We start from the raw sequence: 19,081 nt of genomic DNA, 5'->3' as shown, positions 1-19,081 counted from the left end.
TTTCCTCCTCCGATCTGGACATTGAAGTAAATTTCTTAATTACCCATCTATTCTCATTTATTTATTTTCAAACTAAATAGTTGCACCTGTTTTTCAAATGCACCATAATCATCCATGTTTTCCCATTTATTTATTTTCCAACCAAAGTCAATAGCAACATCAATAGTGGAGGAAGGTATTGAATCAATGATGTCGTTTTAAATTACTAATTAACATGTGTCTCCTAATTCTCTTCAGTAGATTCTTCTCAACACAAACAAGAACGATACATTAAATCTGATGCGAGCATCAAGGCCCAATTTCAAGCAAATGGATGTGATGGATTTAGCTTTTCTCGAGGCCCAATTCTTGGATCTAAGTCCAGACAGATTAGAGCCCTCAGAGGAAGCATTACAAACCCATAATAAGAAAGACCTAGAGGTGCTCAAGAATCAAGAGAACTGTTAGAAATGTTTAGATATATCAAATATTGTAGAATTTGAGGAATCATTGAAAGACGTTCGGAATCTGAAATTATGGCTAATGTTAACAAAGAATGTTATTACAATATTCTGAAAGCAAGCTGCCGAGCAGCTGAACTAGCACCATCAGAAAAACATTATTGCCAATAATCATATGTAAGAGACTACAGACAAAAATACACGAATCATAGCCCGCTTTCACGATTCTTCTTTGTTTAGAGCTTTTCTTTGTTCATACAGTTTTTCTTCTCGAGCTCGTTTTGCAGCAAGTGCTTCTTCATCGAGCACTTGTATAGGAGACCATTCGGGCAATTTCAACGAACTGCTCTTGTCAAACATAGATTCACTGAAGGCGTGTAATTTAGGTCTTAACTTAAGTGCAGCAAAATCGACTGCTGTCCCAACAACAGCAAAGACGAGTGAATAGCGATAAGCACCAAATTGACCACCTAAAATGCCACAAAAAAAAACCCTTTTAAAAATAGCACTGGCACAGAATCACACAAGCACATGGAGAGACAGCGAGAGGGACTGATGAAATTTACCTTGAAGACGACCCAGAATAGCACCGGTACCAAATCCAGCTATTGCAGAATTCAGTAGATCATCAGGTCCGGTTTTACGAGTAGCTGTTACAAACTCACGTGCTCCTGCACGAATTAAGGAGAAGAAAAAGGTTCAAGGAAGCAACATCCTGATTTACTGTTAATAACATTCGAGGCCTGTTGCAAGTTTAATGCATTTCCCAATGTGGAATACACGACATCATCAACCTAGGTTGATCTACTAATACTAAACCTATAATTTTCGTATAAGCCAAAGTCATATCAACCTCAAAGTAACATATTTTTATCCAATAATACTACTACAAATCAAAAACCGAAAAACAAGAGAGTAGTTTTCCTTCTGTATCTCTGCTATAGGCTAAATCTTGAATGGAGAAGTCTGCATTAAACACTATGATGCTAACTCACACATGACCACGAGTATGGTACCATATTATGTTATGAGAAAGAGAATGCTTTCCTGATTCTTATGACCGACAAGACGAAAAACGAATAAACTCCCTAATAAAACTAATACGACATTCTACCCTCGTTCATTTCCTTCCGACCACACCAATCCATGGTGTCAAACAACCAAATAGTTATCCAAGTCAAGAAAGCTAATCCCACAAGTTACTTAAAATTTTCCACTAACATCATTCCAGTTAACGACTATGTCATGGAAATATATTCCGCGCAAAGCAAATTCAGTACAAGCAAGTCGTTTTACTTCGAAAGATCAAAGCAAAACTTTATCATGACCTGCATTTATATACGAGTACAAACGAAGGCAGCTAAAGAAAATAATGATCTACCATCACAACCAATGGCATAAAATTAGTAGTAGGAATTCATTTAAGTCCCTTTTCGATTGCTCTTAAAATTACATACAATTCAACATTTTCTTAACTAATTTACAATTGGGGGGTGGGGAAAGAATTTGGGTTTAACAAATACTGAAACTAATAGTAAATAAAGAAAGAATACCACAATAGCAGCCGGTGACAATAGCGAAATTAGTGGCGTAAGTAGCTGAAATATTAGCGAGGCCGTACACTTTCCGATGCTTTGACACCAACCCAACGCCTCCACCGGAAACCCCTGTTTAAAAACAAAGAGAACCACGCCTGACATTCATGAATCCTGGTGTTTCAATGAACAAACAGTACTAAAAGTGTGAGAGGGAGGGCAAAAGACAAAAGACCTGCAAGGATCGTCGGGATCAATATCCGACGCCGCCAGTCCACGGAGGTTGATGATGATGGTGATGGGGAGTCTCCTTGTTGGTTTGGGGATCCCATAGTTTCAGTTCGGAAACCTTTTTCTGGGTTCAACGAACTAGAGACACACTGTGGACAGGGAATTAGGCAAGAGAGTTATGTTGGGTCGGGTCCCGACATGTTGTTCCAAAGGCCAAAACCCAGAGTTTTTGTTAAGTTTTTTTTGGGCGAAAGTAGCTGTTAAGTCCCTCTGTTATAGAGACTAGGTCAAATTAGTTCCTCCACTATTAAATAGATCAATTTAGTATTTGTTCTATTAAAAGGAAGGGCAAACTATACCATTAGTCACTAAACTATGAGTAAGTTTTCGTTTCGGTCTCTTGACTAAAAAAGTTACAATTTGGTCATTGAACTATTCAAAAGTTTTCATTTAAGTCATTGAATTATTCAAAAGTTTTTATTTAAGTCATTGGTTTGTTAACTTTTTTTTATTTAAAGTTTCGCCAACAAGTTCCAAGTGAGGATTTGACGATTAGTACAGTGGAATAGCACATACCAACAAGTAGAAGAACATACTTTAGATCCAAGTTGATCTGACTATCAATGTCGGAGATCGAAGAAAAAAGCTGTTTGGATTTTGGTTCGTAGATTTGTAACGTCAAAAGTTGTTTCATGAAAAAAAACTAAACTATAGAAGGGATGGGGATAGAGAGCTTTTGATTGGTGTAGGCAATGCAAACAAAGAAAGCTATATAACATCGGTTTTAATAGCCTAGTGATTTAAATGAAAACTTTTGAATAGTTCAATGACCAAGTTGTAACTTTTTGAGTTAAGTCACCAAAATAAAAATTTATTCATAGTTTAATGACTAATGGTGTAATTTACCCTATTAAATTTTATCAATACAATATTAGTAAAGGGTAAAGATGGAAAAAGATTTTACTCATATCATATTAAGCATTTGACAAGCATTTATCACTATTCCAAATGGTTAGGTTTTCATTTGTGTTTAATAGACCGATGATCTGCATATGGCATAAAATTTGACATATTTGAATATTGATTTTATCTAGAGGTACCAATTGGTGAAATTATTCCAAGATATATAAAAAAAACATTTTAAAAAATTGAAATCCTGGATGAAACTTGCAAAATTCAATTGAATTGGTTTTTTTTTTAATCAAAGATGTTATAATCTAATTTATGATTTGAACCTTGGTAGTATTTAAGTAAAAAAAATTCAATAATAATGACTTCAAAATTCAAACTTAATTCAGATGTCGATAACATTTTACATAATTTTAGGCATAAAAATTATTTTGTTATAGCTTAATTGAATATTAAGTTTATTTACTTAGTCTGGATAGTTATGTTTTGGTTAACTTTGTTTATTTGATTTGGGAATTTTGGATTTGATTTATAAGATTTTGGGATTGATTTAGAGGTTCGTGTATAAAAGTTTTTGTAAATATATCTGGAGTTCATGTAAAGATGAAATCATAAATATAATTAGATAAAAGAACAGACTGTTTAAGCCCATTAGAAATTTAAGGCATGTTGGAGCATTCAAGCATCTTTTGCAGTAAAAAGGGACCGCAAAAAATGGCATCAAAAAAAGTTTCAATGTCTAGGTTCTGCTTTTGGGGGTTTAAAAAACTAAAATTAAAGCAAATCTTAGCATTTGCATGGCTTTCATCAATCTTAACATAATATTTTTTACCACTTATTACAAGGGCTAAAGCACTATAGATAATGAGATCTATCTATCTATCTATCTATATATATATTGATTGGCTCTAATAGAAGCCTTTAATGCACTAAAAAATGGAGACCTTTCAACTAGGATTCAATTAAATTACCTTAAAAACTCAGATTATTCAGCCTCACAAACCATTCATCTTTTTTTTCTTCATGAAGCTGAAGTATCTGGCCCTACCTCTTCTGAAGCCGAGGAGCTATCGGCTCCTCGTTTGCTGTCCAGGTCGCTGTTCTCTATTACAGGTTCGGATCTCTTCTGGGGTTCGACCCCGAGTCTTTGCTTGTATTCTGTAATATCATATTCAATTATAAAATAAACACGTTTAAGTGTTTGATTAGATCATAAAAAGTCAAGATAATAAGGTTTAAAACCGTGAAGAAAGGGTTTACTTTTGTTGGTAATCGAACGACGAGTGTATGCCAAGAACTCATCCCACTTGAATCTACTAAGCTCTTGCTTTTCCTCCTCAGGAAGCTCAAAGTTTGGTTCCCTTCCGCACATGAATGCAGCCCTACAGATAAAAATATCAACCAATGAGTCCCGAATCCTTTACAAGAGGCTAGGAAACATATATACCTTTATAGATTTTTCATAGGTACCATCCCGTATGTATTTATCATAGACTTACATGAACATTTTCGAAGAAATTCATTAACAATCATTACGAACAACATAAAAAGCCTAGCTTATTATCACCTATCATATAAACGAGCAGCTTCTTCTTGCGAACCAACAGTCCCTAAGTGAATCTGCTTCTTGTCAACTTTTATTGCAGCCTGCCATTTCATATTTTTGAAGTATACACCCCTCATGAGACACGGTTCTTGGTTTTGAACATGCTTCCTCCTATGCCTTTTCCTCCGCTTAATCGTTTGTCCTAAAAACAATAAAATCATACATTGGCATCAGTCAAAATGTAGAAGCTAAAATGGCTTGAAGCATCAAGTCTTGATGCTGATGAGTACTGAAATGCTTTATCTAGAAGCAACATGGTGTGAACCGGGACAGTGACACATTGTTTTCCTCTTCATTCTAACCTACAAATATGGGTGAACTACTATTATCTTCCTCGAATTGCTTATGTATTTACGTCAACCACGCCAACAGGATTCTAATAGTTAAAACAGTCCGGGTTTTGTGCCTTTAAGTATCTGAAGATAAAACCATTTCCATAACATCATTTCGCAAAATTATTCTCGGTCAGTAATTTACCTTACTGCCGTGCTTGAACTAATGGGTCCAAAACTATGAATTTTTTATGAATGAATTGTGCAATAACTTTGTACTGCTATACAAGAGAGTAAAGGGCACGAAGGAAAAAGCTTTCAGAGAGTTTTAGCATAACCTGGGGGAACAAAAACTACAAACTATTGCAATAACGGATGCACTACCAAAGAGGAAGTAAACGACCACAGCATAAAACCAACATAAATGGCCTAAGGTCCTTCATGCCTAAGTTCCTTCTAGTATACAATATCTCTATTTCATGAAAATGACCAAATTTATTTATTTTGTACATGCATCAAAAGGCAGGGTACCTGAAAGAAAGGCGCTATATTTTGGTTCATTTTCTATCTTACTAAGGATAACATAGAAAGAAAAAAGGCCGTAAACAATGTAAAAGTTTTCCAGCCTGATTGATTTAAAAATTACGCAAAACCGGAAGTTTCTTAAGAGACAAACCTGAAAAAGGTTGATAATGAGGCTCTTTTGATGAACCAGAAACATTTGGTGATCCAGAGTCAACCTTAACAATGCTTTTCTGGTAATCAGCACCGAATAGTTATAATACAGAACTGTTTAGTAATAGAAATGGAAATTGAATAGTAGGTGCCATTCAATATTTTACCTATCATGATACTGATACAAAGTACATTTCCAGTATGCTATATACGGAGGCACTTAAAATACAATTTTAATCAACAACCGAGGGTTCCCCAGGATGCGATGGAATGACCAAGCATTCCTCATCGTTCCTCCAAATCGGCAGAGGAGCTGAGGAATCTCATGATCACAGACATAGCATACATAGAATAAGGATACAATCATTACCATTGGCATTAGAGATGAAGACATAAACCTTTGTATTCGATGGTTCTCATCGAAATCAGATAAAGGGGGTCCAAAAAAGTACATGTACCAACCATGAACACTAAAATATGTTCATAAATATGTCAAAGTGTACAATAAGATGACATAAGTGAGGCAAAAGCATCCCTAACCAAGGGAAGAACGATAAAAGAATCTCTGCAAGTGATAAGTTCATATGAAATGGTAAAAGAAATAGTAAACAACAAACTCGCATAAATGCAATCAAGAGGTCAAAGTAAACGGTGAAACTGTGATGCATTCTTACCCCATGAATATGGTTGACGGAATCTGAGGGCATGGGATGCACACTGATTGATTTTGCATTTTGACTCAAACTTTCCGGTGGATTTCCGTTACAAAAGAATCTAGAAAGTGGACTGAGAAACGAACTCTTCCCTACAAAAGGTCACTAAACTTGTTTGATTAAAAGTATTTGTAATTCTCTCAAACAAACCGACCCTAAATACACAATACATAGTGAAAGTTCATATTCATTGCTATCAATAGAAGCATATTGATTATGAAATATAAAGCACATCTCAATTAAAAGTTTACCAGAGCAGAGTCCAAGAAGCTTCCGTCTCCGTAAGCTCACCATGTTCGCAACCGGTTTTAATCAATGAACAACGGTTTAATCGGTCGTCCTTTGCATTAATCCTTATACATGTGCTCCTAAGATTACCAAAAATGAGCTAGTTAGAACTTAGAAGTGGATTAAAGAATAACACAATAGGAAAACAACACAAAGAAACAAATATCAACAATCATAGTTATATACAGCTAAAGGAGAAAAAGGGTCAAAATAAACAAGGAAGACCATAAGAAATATGAATCAATGCAAGTAATTTAGACAAAGAACTTCAAGGAAAACTGGAATTGCCAGTGCAATTCCCAGATATTAATCAACTATTTTCTCATCATCAGCTACATTTGATTTCATTAATGCTTTACATAAACAAACAACAAAGTTGATTTTCTGGTAAAAGAGAAACTACTCATAAATGAAATCAAAGAACGATATGAACAAACCAATGCAAATGTTTCTCAGTGTACTCAGTGAGTCAGTTCTCAAAGTTCACCAGGCTCCGGATAAGGGAGCAAGGTGACTATGCAGTAATTTCTTTTAATGTATAAAATAAAAGATAAGATAAATTAATCAAAAGCCAAAACATCCATCATTTGAAAGTCTAATAAGTCCGCCTAAGAAAAAAAAATCCCAATTTTCTCTCTGTGGAAAATAAGTCAACCCCACCAACCTACCACCTTCCATGAAAGCAGAGACAGTAAAAACACACACACACACACACAAAAAACAAATAAATAAAAAGAAAAGGAAAACCCAGAAAGCCAAAAGGCCTAAACCCATCAAAGCAGAAAAATGAAGATGATTCCATGCCCAGGAACTTCAAAAACCATCGCCCATTACAAAGAAGAAGATAAAATCATAAATAGCCATTTTTTTTCAGCTGTTTGGTACCTGAGAAAGAGAAAGAAAAAAAGGTAGTAGCTGACACAAAGACACCGAGAAACCGATGAGAGCAAAGGGATAGAAAGACAGGTTCTTTTTTAAGGTTAAAGCGAAAAAAAAAATTCAGGTAAAAATAGAAAGAAAAAGAAAGGGGGTTAAATAAAATATTCAGTGTTTTGTTTCTAAAGGGAAAGATGATGAAGGAAGAAAAGAATGAAGGAGAGTGTTTTAACAAGTTGGTGGTGGTGGTGATGGTGGCGGCGGCGGCGGCGGTGGTGGCTCATGCATCTATTTATCTTTTTACCACCTTTTGTTAAAATTATTTGAGCCCTTTTTCTTTTATCAAAGGGTGGCGGAGGATAGCTGCCGGTATATGGAAAAGTCAAAGCAAAGCAATGACCAATGACCAAAGGTTGAGTATTTTTTTTCTAGTTAAATTTTATTGCTAGTCCCCATACTATGTATAATTTATGTATGGGTAAACTATACCGGTAGTCATCCAACTATCCGTAAAATTTTTTTTAGTCACTCAATTATGAAAAGTTACAAAATAATGACTTAATTGATTATTCGATTTTGTCTTTTTTTGGTCTCTAACCGAAGATGACATGGAATCTTTTAAATTTTATATAATAGTAATTTTAACCCTCAACTTTTATATATTGTGTCAATTTAATCTAATTCTAAAAATTCTAGCTCTCAACAATTATATGTTTTTAGATTTTTTTTTGAGAAATATGTTTTTAGATTTTGAATTTTTAATCTTGATACAAATTATTATCGTAATAGATCCATTAATTGGCTTTTTTTGTTAGTAACATGTAGAAACAACAAGTTGATATGATATTAAACATACAATAATATTCTTTTTGTATAATATTTTGAAAATACCATAATTTAATAAATCTATCAATTACCTTTTAATCTTGATTAAATTTCAAAATCTAAAAAGTACACTAAATAAAAATTATCAATTCAAGTAAAGAGACGAAATTCACAAATTATGCATAGTATAAAAATTAATAGCTGACTTTTTTTTAATCATAACTAAGGATGGTAAAAAAACTCATCTTTGGCAAGTTCCGACCCGACTTGATAGGATTGGATTTTCTTAATTTGAAATTGAGTTTAGGATGAATCGAGTGGAAATATTTTTAATAGTGATCATGTTAGGGTAAATTTTAGAGAAAACCTGACCATCCAATATAATTACAAAATTACCCCACATATCTATATTAATATTAGATCCCATTTTTGTTATTACTCCCACGGCTAGACTCGAAGGCCTGCTCGAAAAGTAGTAGGGTTTAGGTAAAAATATAGGCCCGAAAAACGGGCTTCGGTAAAAAATAAGGCATGTTTAGAAAAGGGGCAGGGCTCAGGTAAGGCTTTTTTGGCTCAAACCCGACCCAACCTGAATATGCAAAAAAAAATTGTTATTTTTTTAATTGATTTGTTAATTTTTTTCACTATTTTGCTACTATCTCACTATTATGTTATTATTATTTTGTTGTTATTGTTTAGATATTGTATAATTCTTGTTTCATTTTTAATTTTGTTATTATTTTAGAGGCATTTGCTTGTTAAGTTGCATCTATCTTGTGTTATTTAAGTATGCATTTTTTATTTTATTTTTAATTTGTTGAAAAATATTTATTTTAATATTTTTAGTATTTTTGATGTATTATATATATATTTTAAAAATTATATAAAAAATAATATTTAAAAGGTAATAATATAAACGAGATGAATCGGGCTTGAGTTTTAGCATTTTTATTTGAGCCAGATTTAAGTAAAATTTTAGGCCAATTATTCAAACCCAAACCTAAAAAATAAACTTAAAATTTTGATTGAGCACGACCTGGCCTATGAACACTTCTACTTCTGCTCACCAATTTTCTTAATTTCTTTCTATAATTTCTTCTTCTTTCTTAATTAACCCACGGTTTGAAAGTGGTAAATAAATGAAATTTAATAGAAAAATAATAAAAATTATATTTTATGCACAACAACATTATATTAGATAAAAATATGAAATTTGTCAAAACAAATTGAATTAAAAATATGAAAATTTTGCATATCGAATTAGTCGGGTCATGTACACTATTTATTTTTCAGGACAAATTATTATTTTTAAGTCAAGATTGGATGGAATTTATAGTATATCGGGTGAAATTGAGGCCAGCAAAAATCCACCCACTCACCCGCCCTGTTGCTGTCTCAATTCATAACTTCAATCTCGATCTACAATCCTCTAATGTCAAAAATCGATTTTTACGCAATTCATATAAAGGAATTTTACAAAAATATCCAAATCAAAATTTACATATATATATATATATAAATGATTCAGTTTTTACACTTTCTGTCGGTGCTACTTAATATATCAGTAGCATCGTTCCTTCATAATTAGCTTAGTTATCGATTTTTTAAAAAGTACCTTTTTTTTTTTTTGAATGTTACCATTTTGTCAAACAGTATTAGTATGTATTTTTTAAAATACTCGTTAAAAATATAAATTTTTAATGAAGGAAAAAGTATTTTTTAATGGATCCTGTTAGTTTGTCAAGCAATGTTAGGAAAATTTAAAATATATTTTTTTGAATGTCGTCGATGTATCATATAGTATCCATCTGTAAAAAGAATTGGTGTTGTCAGAATTTCAAGCGGAACCGTGGAATTTAAAAAAAAAGTGAAATAGAAATGAAAAGGAGAGTTGAAAAATAAATAGTTGAAATAGAAAAAAAAATAAAGGGGAATCTCATGACCAATTGGTATTTGTCTTCTTGGCTTGCTTGTGCTTCCCCTTTTATTTTATTTTCATTTTTTTCTTTTTATATTTACTTTTTTTTTTAAAAATTCTCATCAATGTTGCTTGACACATCAACGATACCTCAATTTTATTTTTTAAATTTCCCTAGTGCCACCTCATAGGCCTATCACTCATTAAAAGTAATATATTTTTTTATTTTTTTCCTTCCCTGAATATCTATATTTTTAACAGGAATTTTAAAAAATACATACTGGTGTCATATGATATAGTGGCAGCACCCAAAAAAATTATTTAAAAAAACCAATTATTAACTAATGATAAGGGGATGGTGCTGCTAATATGTTAGTTGAATAATTTTGACTTGAATAATTTTCGTAAATAATTAATTCTTTTAAGTTAGTTGCGTAAAAAATTGAAATGTTCATATAATAATTAAACCTTTAATTTAATCATTTGAACTAAAATTTCATTTAATTTTTATATAAACTTTTAATAAATGTTTATATAATTTTTGGAATGAACCATAATTTAATTTTATATGTATACAATTATTTTAATATAAATAATTTATGGTAGAACATAAGGTTTGAATGTGTATTACCTTATTTCATTAAAATTTATAAAAAATAATGATTATATATGAATATTTAAATAATAAATTATAAATCGATTGAGTTTTAGTTTGATTGGTATGTGTATTATTGTTAGTATAGGAGGATATGAGTTTAAGTGCGTTGGAGCGCATTATCTTCTTATTTAATGATTGGAGAGGGACTATGAATAGTTCTAAACATTATGTAAAAGAAAAAAAAATATGATCAAAACTTATAATGAGTACAAATTCAAATAAAAAAAGAGATAGTTATTCTAAAAAGGGAAGGATAATTACATTTTTGCATAATAGAGCGTAAGGCCTCTTCAACTATTTCACCTTCACATCTGAATATATTTGCACTCAAGTCAATGTTTAATACTCGTGTCTAATACTAAGGATATAAGAATATAACTTTCAAACATCTTAAACTCTCAATTATGCATTATTGGTGAGTGTTTAATTCTGAGTTGAAATCACAGTTATAGTAAAAAAATAATCTTTAAATACTTAAATTTTTGAGTAAATTATTTAGTCAATTATTCAACTTTTCATATATTTTCATTTTGGTAAATCAAAAAATTATACTTATAATTTAATCATTGCTATTAGAAAAATGTGATTTTAATCACGCAAAAATTAAATCTCTAATGGAATTTGATTATGCACACGTCATATATTTTTTTACCCCCGCCATTTTTTCCCCACTCCAACCTCACATGCCTTTGGTAAACTAACACCTAACATTTCCTTTCGTTTCATTTGTTCTTTATTCACCTTTAACATTATTCAGATAAGCAAATCTCTCCTTTAACAAGAATCAACTGAGTTACTTGTCCTTTTTTCCAATCAATGCAGAAATTATTAAATTTTAAATTAATAATAGTAAAATTAACAATATTTTAATTTTTAAAATAATAAAAATTTGATTAATTCTTTAAAAGTTATAAAAATATAAACTATAAAAATGATAAAATTGTTATGAATATCTTATTAAGTGGATGTCCATCATGATCAAAATAAAGTTTTAATGTACTTTAAATTCTAATAGTTATTAGAATTAGATCTCTTTTTATTTTATACTTCTTATTCCTATAAATAGAGACTCTGATGAAGCATTATAAATCACCCCTTTTGATCAATAAATTACATTATCTATTGCTTTCATATTTTCCTTGTTCTTTATTCTCTCCATCTCTCTTTATTTTATAACACATTATCAGCACGATGATTCTCTATTTTTTCCTTTTAAAATCTTTTGAAGTAGCCCCTCAAACCCGATTCTTCTTTCATCTTAAACTTTCACCTTTATAATTTCATCTTCAGGATGTTGATTATGATTTAAAATCCACGTATGTTTGCGATGGTGATTATGAAATAAAGAATCTATTGAGATGTTTATAAGTCTGTCCTACTAGATATGTTGCATTCCCCGAAGTGAATGTAAACATAAAGAAAATTAAATATATAATCATGGACCACTAAAAGTGGGAACATAATAATAAATAAGAGAACAATGAGAGTTCTTAAGATAACTCTTCAAAGGGTAAAGAAAATTTATGTCATCAATGTGATATGAAAGATTATTGGCCACATATGTGGCATTATTTTGTTTCTGTTAATATTCTTTGAGAAATAATATGAGAATGTAGTAATAAATTCTATCATTATAGATAGAAAGTATTTATCTAATTTTGTACTAAAACAAACAAATATTATTTTAATATTTGATAGTATAAAATTAGTCGAAAGCTCTAGAAGAGCTAATATATTAATATCTTGTGATAGTTAATCCATTGGTTTTAAAAGATATTTATAATGGATCTCATATTAAGATTGTGAATGAGAAAAAAATTATATTTCATATGAATATTAAGGGGATTAGGTTACTAATTTATAATCTTTGTGATATTCTTTTGTCATCATCCCTATTAAAGGATTGAAAGCAAAATATTTGACTGTGAAAGATCTACTAATGAGTAATAGAATATGATAATTCTATCTAAAGCTTATTATGCTTTGATGCACCTAAAGTTACAAGTTTTTTTTTTTAAAATGTGAGTATAACTCTACAATATTCAGAATAAGTTTCTCAATTAAAATTACGTGGTAAAATATTGTTGATGAGAACTTGCAAGAGAGAAAACTTATGTATGAAAAGTCATTGGTTATGTACCTATTATACACCTGGAAAATAAGATCCACTCTCAAAGTTTACAATTAATAGATTTTTGGGCATTTGAAGATTTTGGCATATTCCTTGAAGCGAATACTACATATAATTATTTGGAAAATATATTTATTGACTTGGTGGCATTATAGACTTTACAATAATTTAGATATTTCTAGTAGTAAATGTCACAATAGTACTTATATGTGGATACAAATTAAAAGGAATGATAATAAAATTTTCAATTTGTTACAATTTAGTACAATTGAAACACATGTTAAAAGTAAACCAGAAGTTTACTAATACAAATGCATTTACTACTGACCAGTTCGACCATCCTGGATCATATTATGATGCAAAAAAAATTGAGATATCATATGGACATCTATTGAAGAACTAAAAGATTCTTTAATTTAAAAGAATTATTATATGTTGCTTGTTCTCAATGAAAATTGATTATTAGAAACTCACTAGCTAAAGTTGAGATTTAATGTCTTGCATTTCTGAAACAAATATGGGCCCAATCATCCACCATGTGGATAGTTTTTATGTAATCACATATGTATTATCAATTTACAACCTGTTGTTTGCAAGATTGCTTGTTTAAATGATTAATTTCAAATTATACAATTAAAACAATTCATCTTGTTAATGTTGGTGAGTTTACATCCCAAGTTTTCAATGATTATTTGCATGCCAATTGAGATAAAAGTTGAACATCCTATAGCTCATGTTTACACAGAAAATGATTTAGCTGAATTGTTTATCAAATACCTCCAACTAATAGTTAAATCATTACTTATGAGAACTAAACTTCCTATTTCAACATGAGTTATGTTGGTTTATGTGTTGTACGCATCAAACCAATAAGTTATAAATACTCCCCATTACAATTGGTTTTTAATCAAGAGCTAAATATTTCTCATCTTTGAATTTTTCTATGTGCATATATGTTCCAATTACTCTAACACAACGTACAAAGGTGAGTGAATCCTCAAAGAAAGTTGGGAATATATATTAATTACAAGTTTCTTTATATTATTAGATGTTTTGAATGCATTAGAATTCGATTATGACATGATTTGTGATTACAATTTTGATTTGATAGTTTTCTCGAAATTCGGGGGAGAGAAATAATAAATTGTAATGAGTTAGGGGAGAGTAATTTGAACCAGAAGTTCAATAAGGACAACTCATTATAAGTTAATTGTTAGATGTATTTACAAGCTTAATGAGAATAACCAAGTGTTATATACCATCTAAAATTTTAATTTGAATCAAAGTCCCAGTAGGACAATCAATTAAAATAAATAATAGATTGATCGGCTCCAAAGATGAAGATTCATCTAGATGGTCATATAGTGGAGGCAGGTGCTCCAGAAGAGATCCAAGACATAACTAATAAGTAAAACTCCAGAAGAGATTCAAGTACCTGAAACTGAATTTTAAAATAATGAAAATAAGAGATCTCGATAAGTTATTTCAATTCGAGAAAATATGGAATCGAATGATAAAAGTGGTCGACAATGATTTTGCATGCAATATTGTTATTGAAATAATGAAATCAAAGGTGGATCATGAATAAATCTATTGAGAAATATAGATATGGAATAAATTGATCAAAATAGAATGACGCTGTAACACCCCTTACCCGTATCCGGAGTCGAAACAGGGTTCGAGGCATTACCGGACTTACATTTAATCAATTTATTGTATTTTACAACATAAACTTGAATACAATTTAAAACTTTTATACATTCATCCATATTGTCCCTTATAAGGTTCTATGATACCTTAAATCATGCTTAAAAGAGGTTCGGGACTAAACTGATAACTCAAGAAAACTTTATAAAACTTAGAAAATTTTTCTCACTGCATGGGTCACACACCCGTGTGCCTCACACGGTCTCAGACACACCTGTGTGACTAAATCGTGGCCATACAGGGCATACTTACTGATTTGATCACACAGCCAGACCACACGCCCGTGTGTCCAACCTGTGTTCTCTTCACACGCCCATGTTCAGGCCATATGCTAGGCCGTGTCAAAATTAGAGGGTATACTGACTTTAATTCGAAGGGCTACCCAAGGGGACACACGGCCGTGTTCCAAGGCCATGTGTCACACACGGTCAAGCCACACGCCCGTGTGCTCAGCCGTGTGAAGTGAAAATAGGCTTGGTTTAAGTCACATTTCTCACCCTTCACAAACATACCTAAATCACATTATCTCATACCATTTCAATGCATTCAAAGGCAGCCAAAGCATGTTAATCCATACACATATCATGCTATCTAACCAAAACCATTTCAACTACTAAGTTCCATAATCAAACATGTCAAATGATTATACCAAAATCATCATAAACTTACATAACATCTTATTTCATTTTCTCACCTTTCCATCAACTAAATCTTGCTTCTCTAATATATTAATTCATCATTTATACCTCATACCACAAAAGCATTATATATATCACCTATATCATTCATCAAACACATACTTTTGGCCAACTTAAATGGCCAATGCACATCAATATTTACAAGCCAAATCACATGGCTAAAATCACCATTCAAAACATACCATCTTAACACTAGCCTATACATGCCATATAACCAAGCCCTAATGTGTAAAAATACCGAAAATCAATAGCCAGATAGTGTGATGCGATCTCCGTTGACTTCCAACCCGAGCAAACTTCTGAAACACTAAAAAACATAGAAAAATAACACAAAGTAAGCTTCACAGCTTAGTAAGTTCATATATGAGCCTAAAATGATCATAACATTCATATAACTGTTTCGAATTATATAAATCTTTAACACTTAAAGCATCGATTCATGAACTAATTTCAAATTATTCATGTCCTCATTCGTAAGTTCTCAATTTCATATAACTCGATACTTAAGTAGTTTTCCACACACAACTGTACTGATACTTTCTATTTATCACACGTACACTTATCAAACCTTTCTAGTTTATAAGTACTTATGATACAAATTCATCGATTTTGTCTTACTCAAATATTGCCAAGGCCCTGCCGTGGTCTTTCTTTCACGTGCCATAAGTATATTTAGTTAAAACAACTATAATTCATATCTCACATAACGTTCAATACATACTTTATTATAATCAAATGAACATATTTTGACATGAAACATATCTATACACAATTCATTCTTATAAAATACATAATACAATATGAACTCACCAATTTACTTTCATTCAATTCTCACATAGGTTCTGTACGTACCTGCATTGCTTAATTCATTTACACTTTCTTTCTCGACTTGACTTTGCCCGTTGAACCATTTGGAATCATTAAGGATACTCGGTAATCACATATAGCTCGTACAATGCCATATCCTAAATATGGTCTTACATGTTATCACATATCAATACCACTGTCCCATACAGGGTCTTACACGAAGTCGATTAATGATGTCGATGTCCCACACATGGTCTTACACGTAATCGCAATACAATGTCATTGTCCCACACAGGGTCTTACATGTAATCACATCTCGGTAACCTAATGTCATGACATTTGTATCCTATACTATTCCTAAGGTCCGTACGGGTTTCCGAATGTCACAACTTTGTCGATTCTTGCTCGTATTAGATCATTCGATATTCATGACAATTCAATGATAATAAACAAGCATTTATAACATAATTTAAGTACGTTTATTAGCATACGAACTTACCTCGATCGTCAAAAGGTTGAAATGGATCGACTAGTCTGAAACTCTATTTTTCCCTCGATATAGACTCGTACGAGGCTTAACTTGATCTAATCAATCAAATTTAGCTATTTCAATTCATATTCTATTCATTTTAACTCAATTTCATATTTTGGTAAAATTACTATTTTACCCCTAAAGTTTCACATTTTTACAATTTAGTCCCTAAGCTCGTAAAATGAAATTCATTCCATTTTGGCCAAACCCAAGCCTAGCCGAATTTAATACAACTTCATAGAGGCCATATTTTCATTTACTCACACTTTTACCACACAATTTATCATATTTCACAATTTAGTCTAAAATTGACATTTTTACCAAAATTCACTTTACAAAACTCATTAGTCTAACACCAAAGATTTATTTTCCATCATTAACTAAAAAATACTCATACATTCAACAATATCAATATTCAAATACTTACGGGCTAGCTAGATTAAATTACAACGATTTCAAAAACGTAAAAATTATTAAAAACGAGCTTAATTATCACTTACATGCAAACTAATTAAGTTGGCCGAATGTCAGGCTTGTCCCATGGTTTCTCATCTTCCATTTTCGGTTGAAGCAAAAAGAAAATATGATGATGCATGTGCTATTTTATTTCTTTATTATTAAACATTTATTAACTATTTACTTATTTAACCTTAAAGCCAACCAAAATTTCAATAATGCCAAACCATTGCCATCCACTATCTCTTTAATGGGTTAATTATCAAATAAGGACTTCCACATTAAATTTCTATAGCTATTTAATACTTTTAACTAATAGAACTCAATTTTTACGTTTTACGCGATTTAGTCTTTTTTACCTAATTAACCACTTAAACGATAAAATTTCTTTACGAAAATTTCACACAACTCTAATATCATGCTGTAAATATTAAAATAATAATAAAAACAAATTTTTCAATGTCGAATTGTGGTCCCGAAACCACTGTTCCGATTAACCCTCAAAACAGACTGTTACAAACGCAACTCAAATATAATTAAATTCGTGGAGTTTTTAGACCAATAGTCCAAATATAAAAAGGTATAAAGCCAATGAGAGTGCAAATGAAATAGTTTTGTGAAAGCGGAATAAAAATATGAAGTTTTTCGCTAAGTACTAGTATTGATTATGAAAAGATACAATATTCTTTTGTGGTGGATGCAATAACCTTTAGATATATTATTAAATTGATAAATCATAAAAGATTTAACTTGCGTTTAATGGTTGTTATTACAACCTTTATAAATCACTATACAGTAAAGTTTATATTAAAATCCTTAAAGGATTTATAATGCTAAAAGCATATTGAAATTCTCGGGAAATTATTCATTTATATGAATTGAAATAATTTGAACATATGTGGTAAATTTGAGTAGTTGAAGGAGGATTATAAAATGATCCAAAATACCTATTTGTGTTTTTATATAAGAATCATGATTAACATTTGTTATGATTATTGTTAAATCTCGTGACGAGATCAAAATATATTTCTCCAAATTTCCCTCACTCATAACTTTTAAAAGAATGGTAACATAAATGCTTAGTAAATAGATTCAAATAGCCATTTGAAAAACTAATATTCAAGATTGATTACGTAGAATATGAGAAAATATGTGATGTTTTCATGAGGGGGAGTAAATACGCATTGTACTCTCTTTCCCTTAATCGAGGTTTTGTCCCATTGAGTTTTCCTGGTAAATTTTTTAATGAGGCAACATATTATGCGTATCATAAATTATATACTATTTTTCCCTCGTTAGGTTTTTATCCCACAAGGTTTTTCATAATAAGATTTTAATGATGCACATTATTTACCAATGGACATCTAAGGGGGAGTGTTATGAATATCTTATTAAGTGGATGCCCATCATGATCAATATGAAGTTTTGATGTACTTTAAATTCTAATAGTTATTAGAATTAGATCTCTACTCCTTTTATACTTCTTATACCTATAAATAGAGACTCTGATGAAGTATTGTAAATCACTCTTTTTGATCAATAAATTACATTATCTATTGCTTTCACTTTTTTTTTTGTTCTTTATTCTCTCTATCTCTCTTTATTTTATAACAAAAATTACCTTTTTTACCCTCATAAAAATATTCAATTTAATTCGAATTTAAATTTTATTAGTTTCTTACAGTGAATATATAATATAATCATTTAGCAATTTAACGAAGAAACTCACCATCATTCAACTTTTATCAGTCTTTTCCTGCAAAATTCACTGCAAATTCCCCCGTATCAAAAGCTTCAACAATTC

General features: G+C 31.0%; 2 protein-coding genes across 3 annotated transcripts; both read right to left on the bottom strand.

Moving 5' to 3' along the window:
• Positions 1 to 486: 486 nt before the first annotated feature.
• Positions 487 to 2,481, bottom strand: LOC107932908 (uncharacterized). Its single transcript, XM_016865031.2, has 4 exons — positions 2,211 to 2,481; positions 1,994 to 2,107; positions 1,007 to 1,111; positions 487 to 910 (listed from the first exon to the last, which is right to left on the bottom strand). The coding sequence occupies exons 1-4, from the start codon at positions 2,305 to 2,307 to the stop codon at positions 660 to 662; spliced, it is 567 nt and encodes a 188-aa protein (XP_016720520.1). The 5' UTR covers positions 2,308 to 2,481; the 3' UTR covers positions 487 to 659.
• Positions 2,482 to 3,889: 1,408 nt separating this feature from the next.
• Positions 3,890 to 7,974, bottom strand: LOC107932906 (ethylene-responsive transcription factor-like protein At4g13040). Of its 2 annotated transcripts, none has more exons than XM_016865029.2 (7): positions 7,555 to 7,974; positions 6,633 to 6,749; positions 6,343 to 6,473; positions 5,670 to 5,748; positions 4,683 to 4,863; positions 4,376 to 4,497; positions 3,890 to 4,273 (listed from the first exon to the last, which is right to left on the bottom strand). In XM_016865029.2, exons 2-7 carry the CDS (start codon positions 6,673 to 6,675, stop codon positions 4,137 to 4,139), a joined length of 693 nt encoding a protein of 230 aa, XP_016720518.1. In that variant the 5' UTR covers positions 6,676 to 6,749; positions 7,555 to 7,974; the 3' UTR covers positions 3,890 to 4,136. The 2 variants fall into 2 exon arrangements, with proteins under 2 accessions (XP_016720518.1, XP_016720519.1); XM_016865030.2 differs by lacking the exon at positions 7,555 to 7,974 and adding an exon at positions 7,107 to 7,237.
• Between the last annotated feature and the right edge of the window lie 11,107 nt (positions 7,975 to 19,081).

This window comes from Gossypium hirsutum, chromosome A07 (genome assembly GCF_007990345.1).
Source record: "Gossypium hirsutum isolate 1008001.06 chromosome A07, Gossypium_hirsutum_v2.1, whole genome shotgun sequence".
Taxonomy (NCBI): Eukaryota; Viridiplantae; Streptophyta; class Magnoliopsida; order Malvales; family Malvaceae; genus Gossypium; species Gossypium hirsutum.
This window is presented reverse-complemented; position numbering and strand designations above follow the sequence as displayed.

Bases quoted from the DNA above. Each gene is read 5' to 3' on its own strand.
- LOC107932908 (XM_016865031.2), bottom strand. From the start codon at position 2,307: ATGGGATCCCCAAACCAACAAGGAGACTCCCCATCACCATCATCATCA. The intron at 1,112-1,993 runs GTATTCTTTCTT...TAATTCGTGCAG, and splicing joins TGTCACCGGCTGCTATTGTG to GAGCACGTGAGTTTGTAACA. The intron at 911-1,006 runs GTAAATTTCATC...GTGGCATTTTAG, and splicing joins TATTCTGGGTCGTCTTCAAG to GTGGTCAATTTGGTGCTTAT.
- LOC107932906 (XM_016865029.2), bottom strand. From the start codon at position 6,675: ATGGTGAGCTTACGGAGACGGAAGCTTCTTGGACTCTGCTCTG. The intron at 6,474-6,632 runs GTAAACTTTTAA...GACCTTTTGTAG, and splicing joins GCTTCTTGGACTCTGCTCTG to GGAAGAGTTCGTTTCTCAGT. The intron at 4,864-5,669 runs GTTTGTCTCTTA...TATTGTTTTTAG, and splicing joins TCATTATCAACCTTTTTCAG to GACAAACGATTAAGCGGAGG.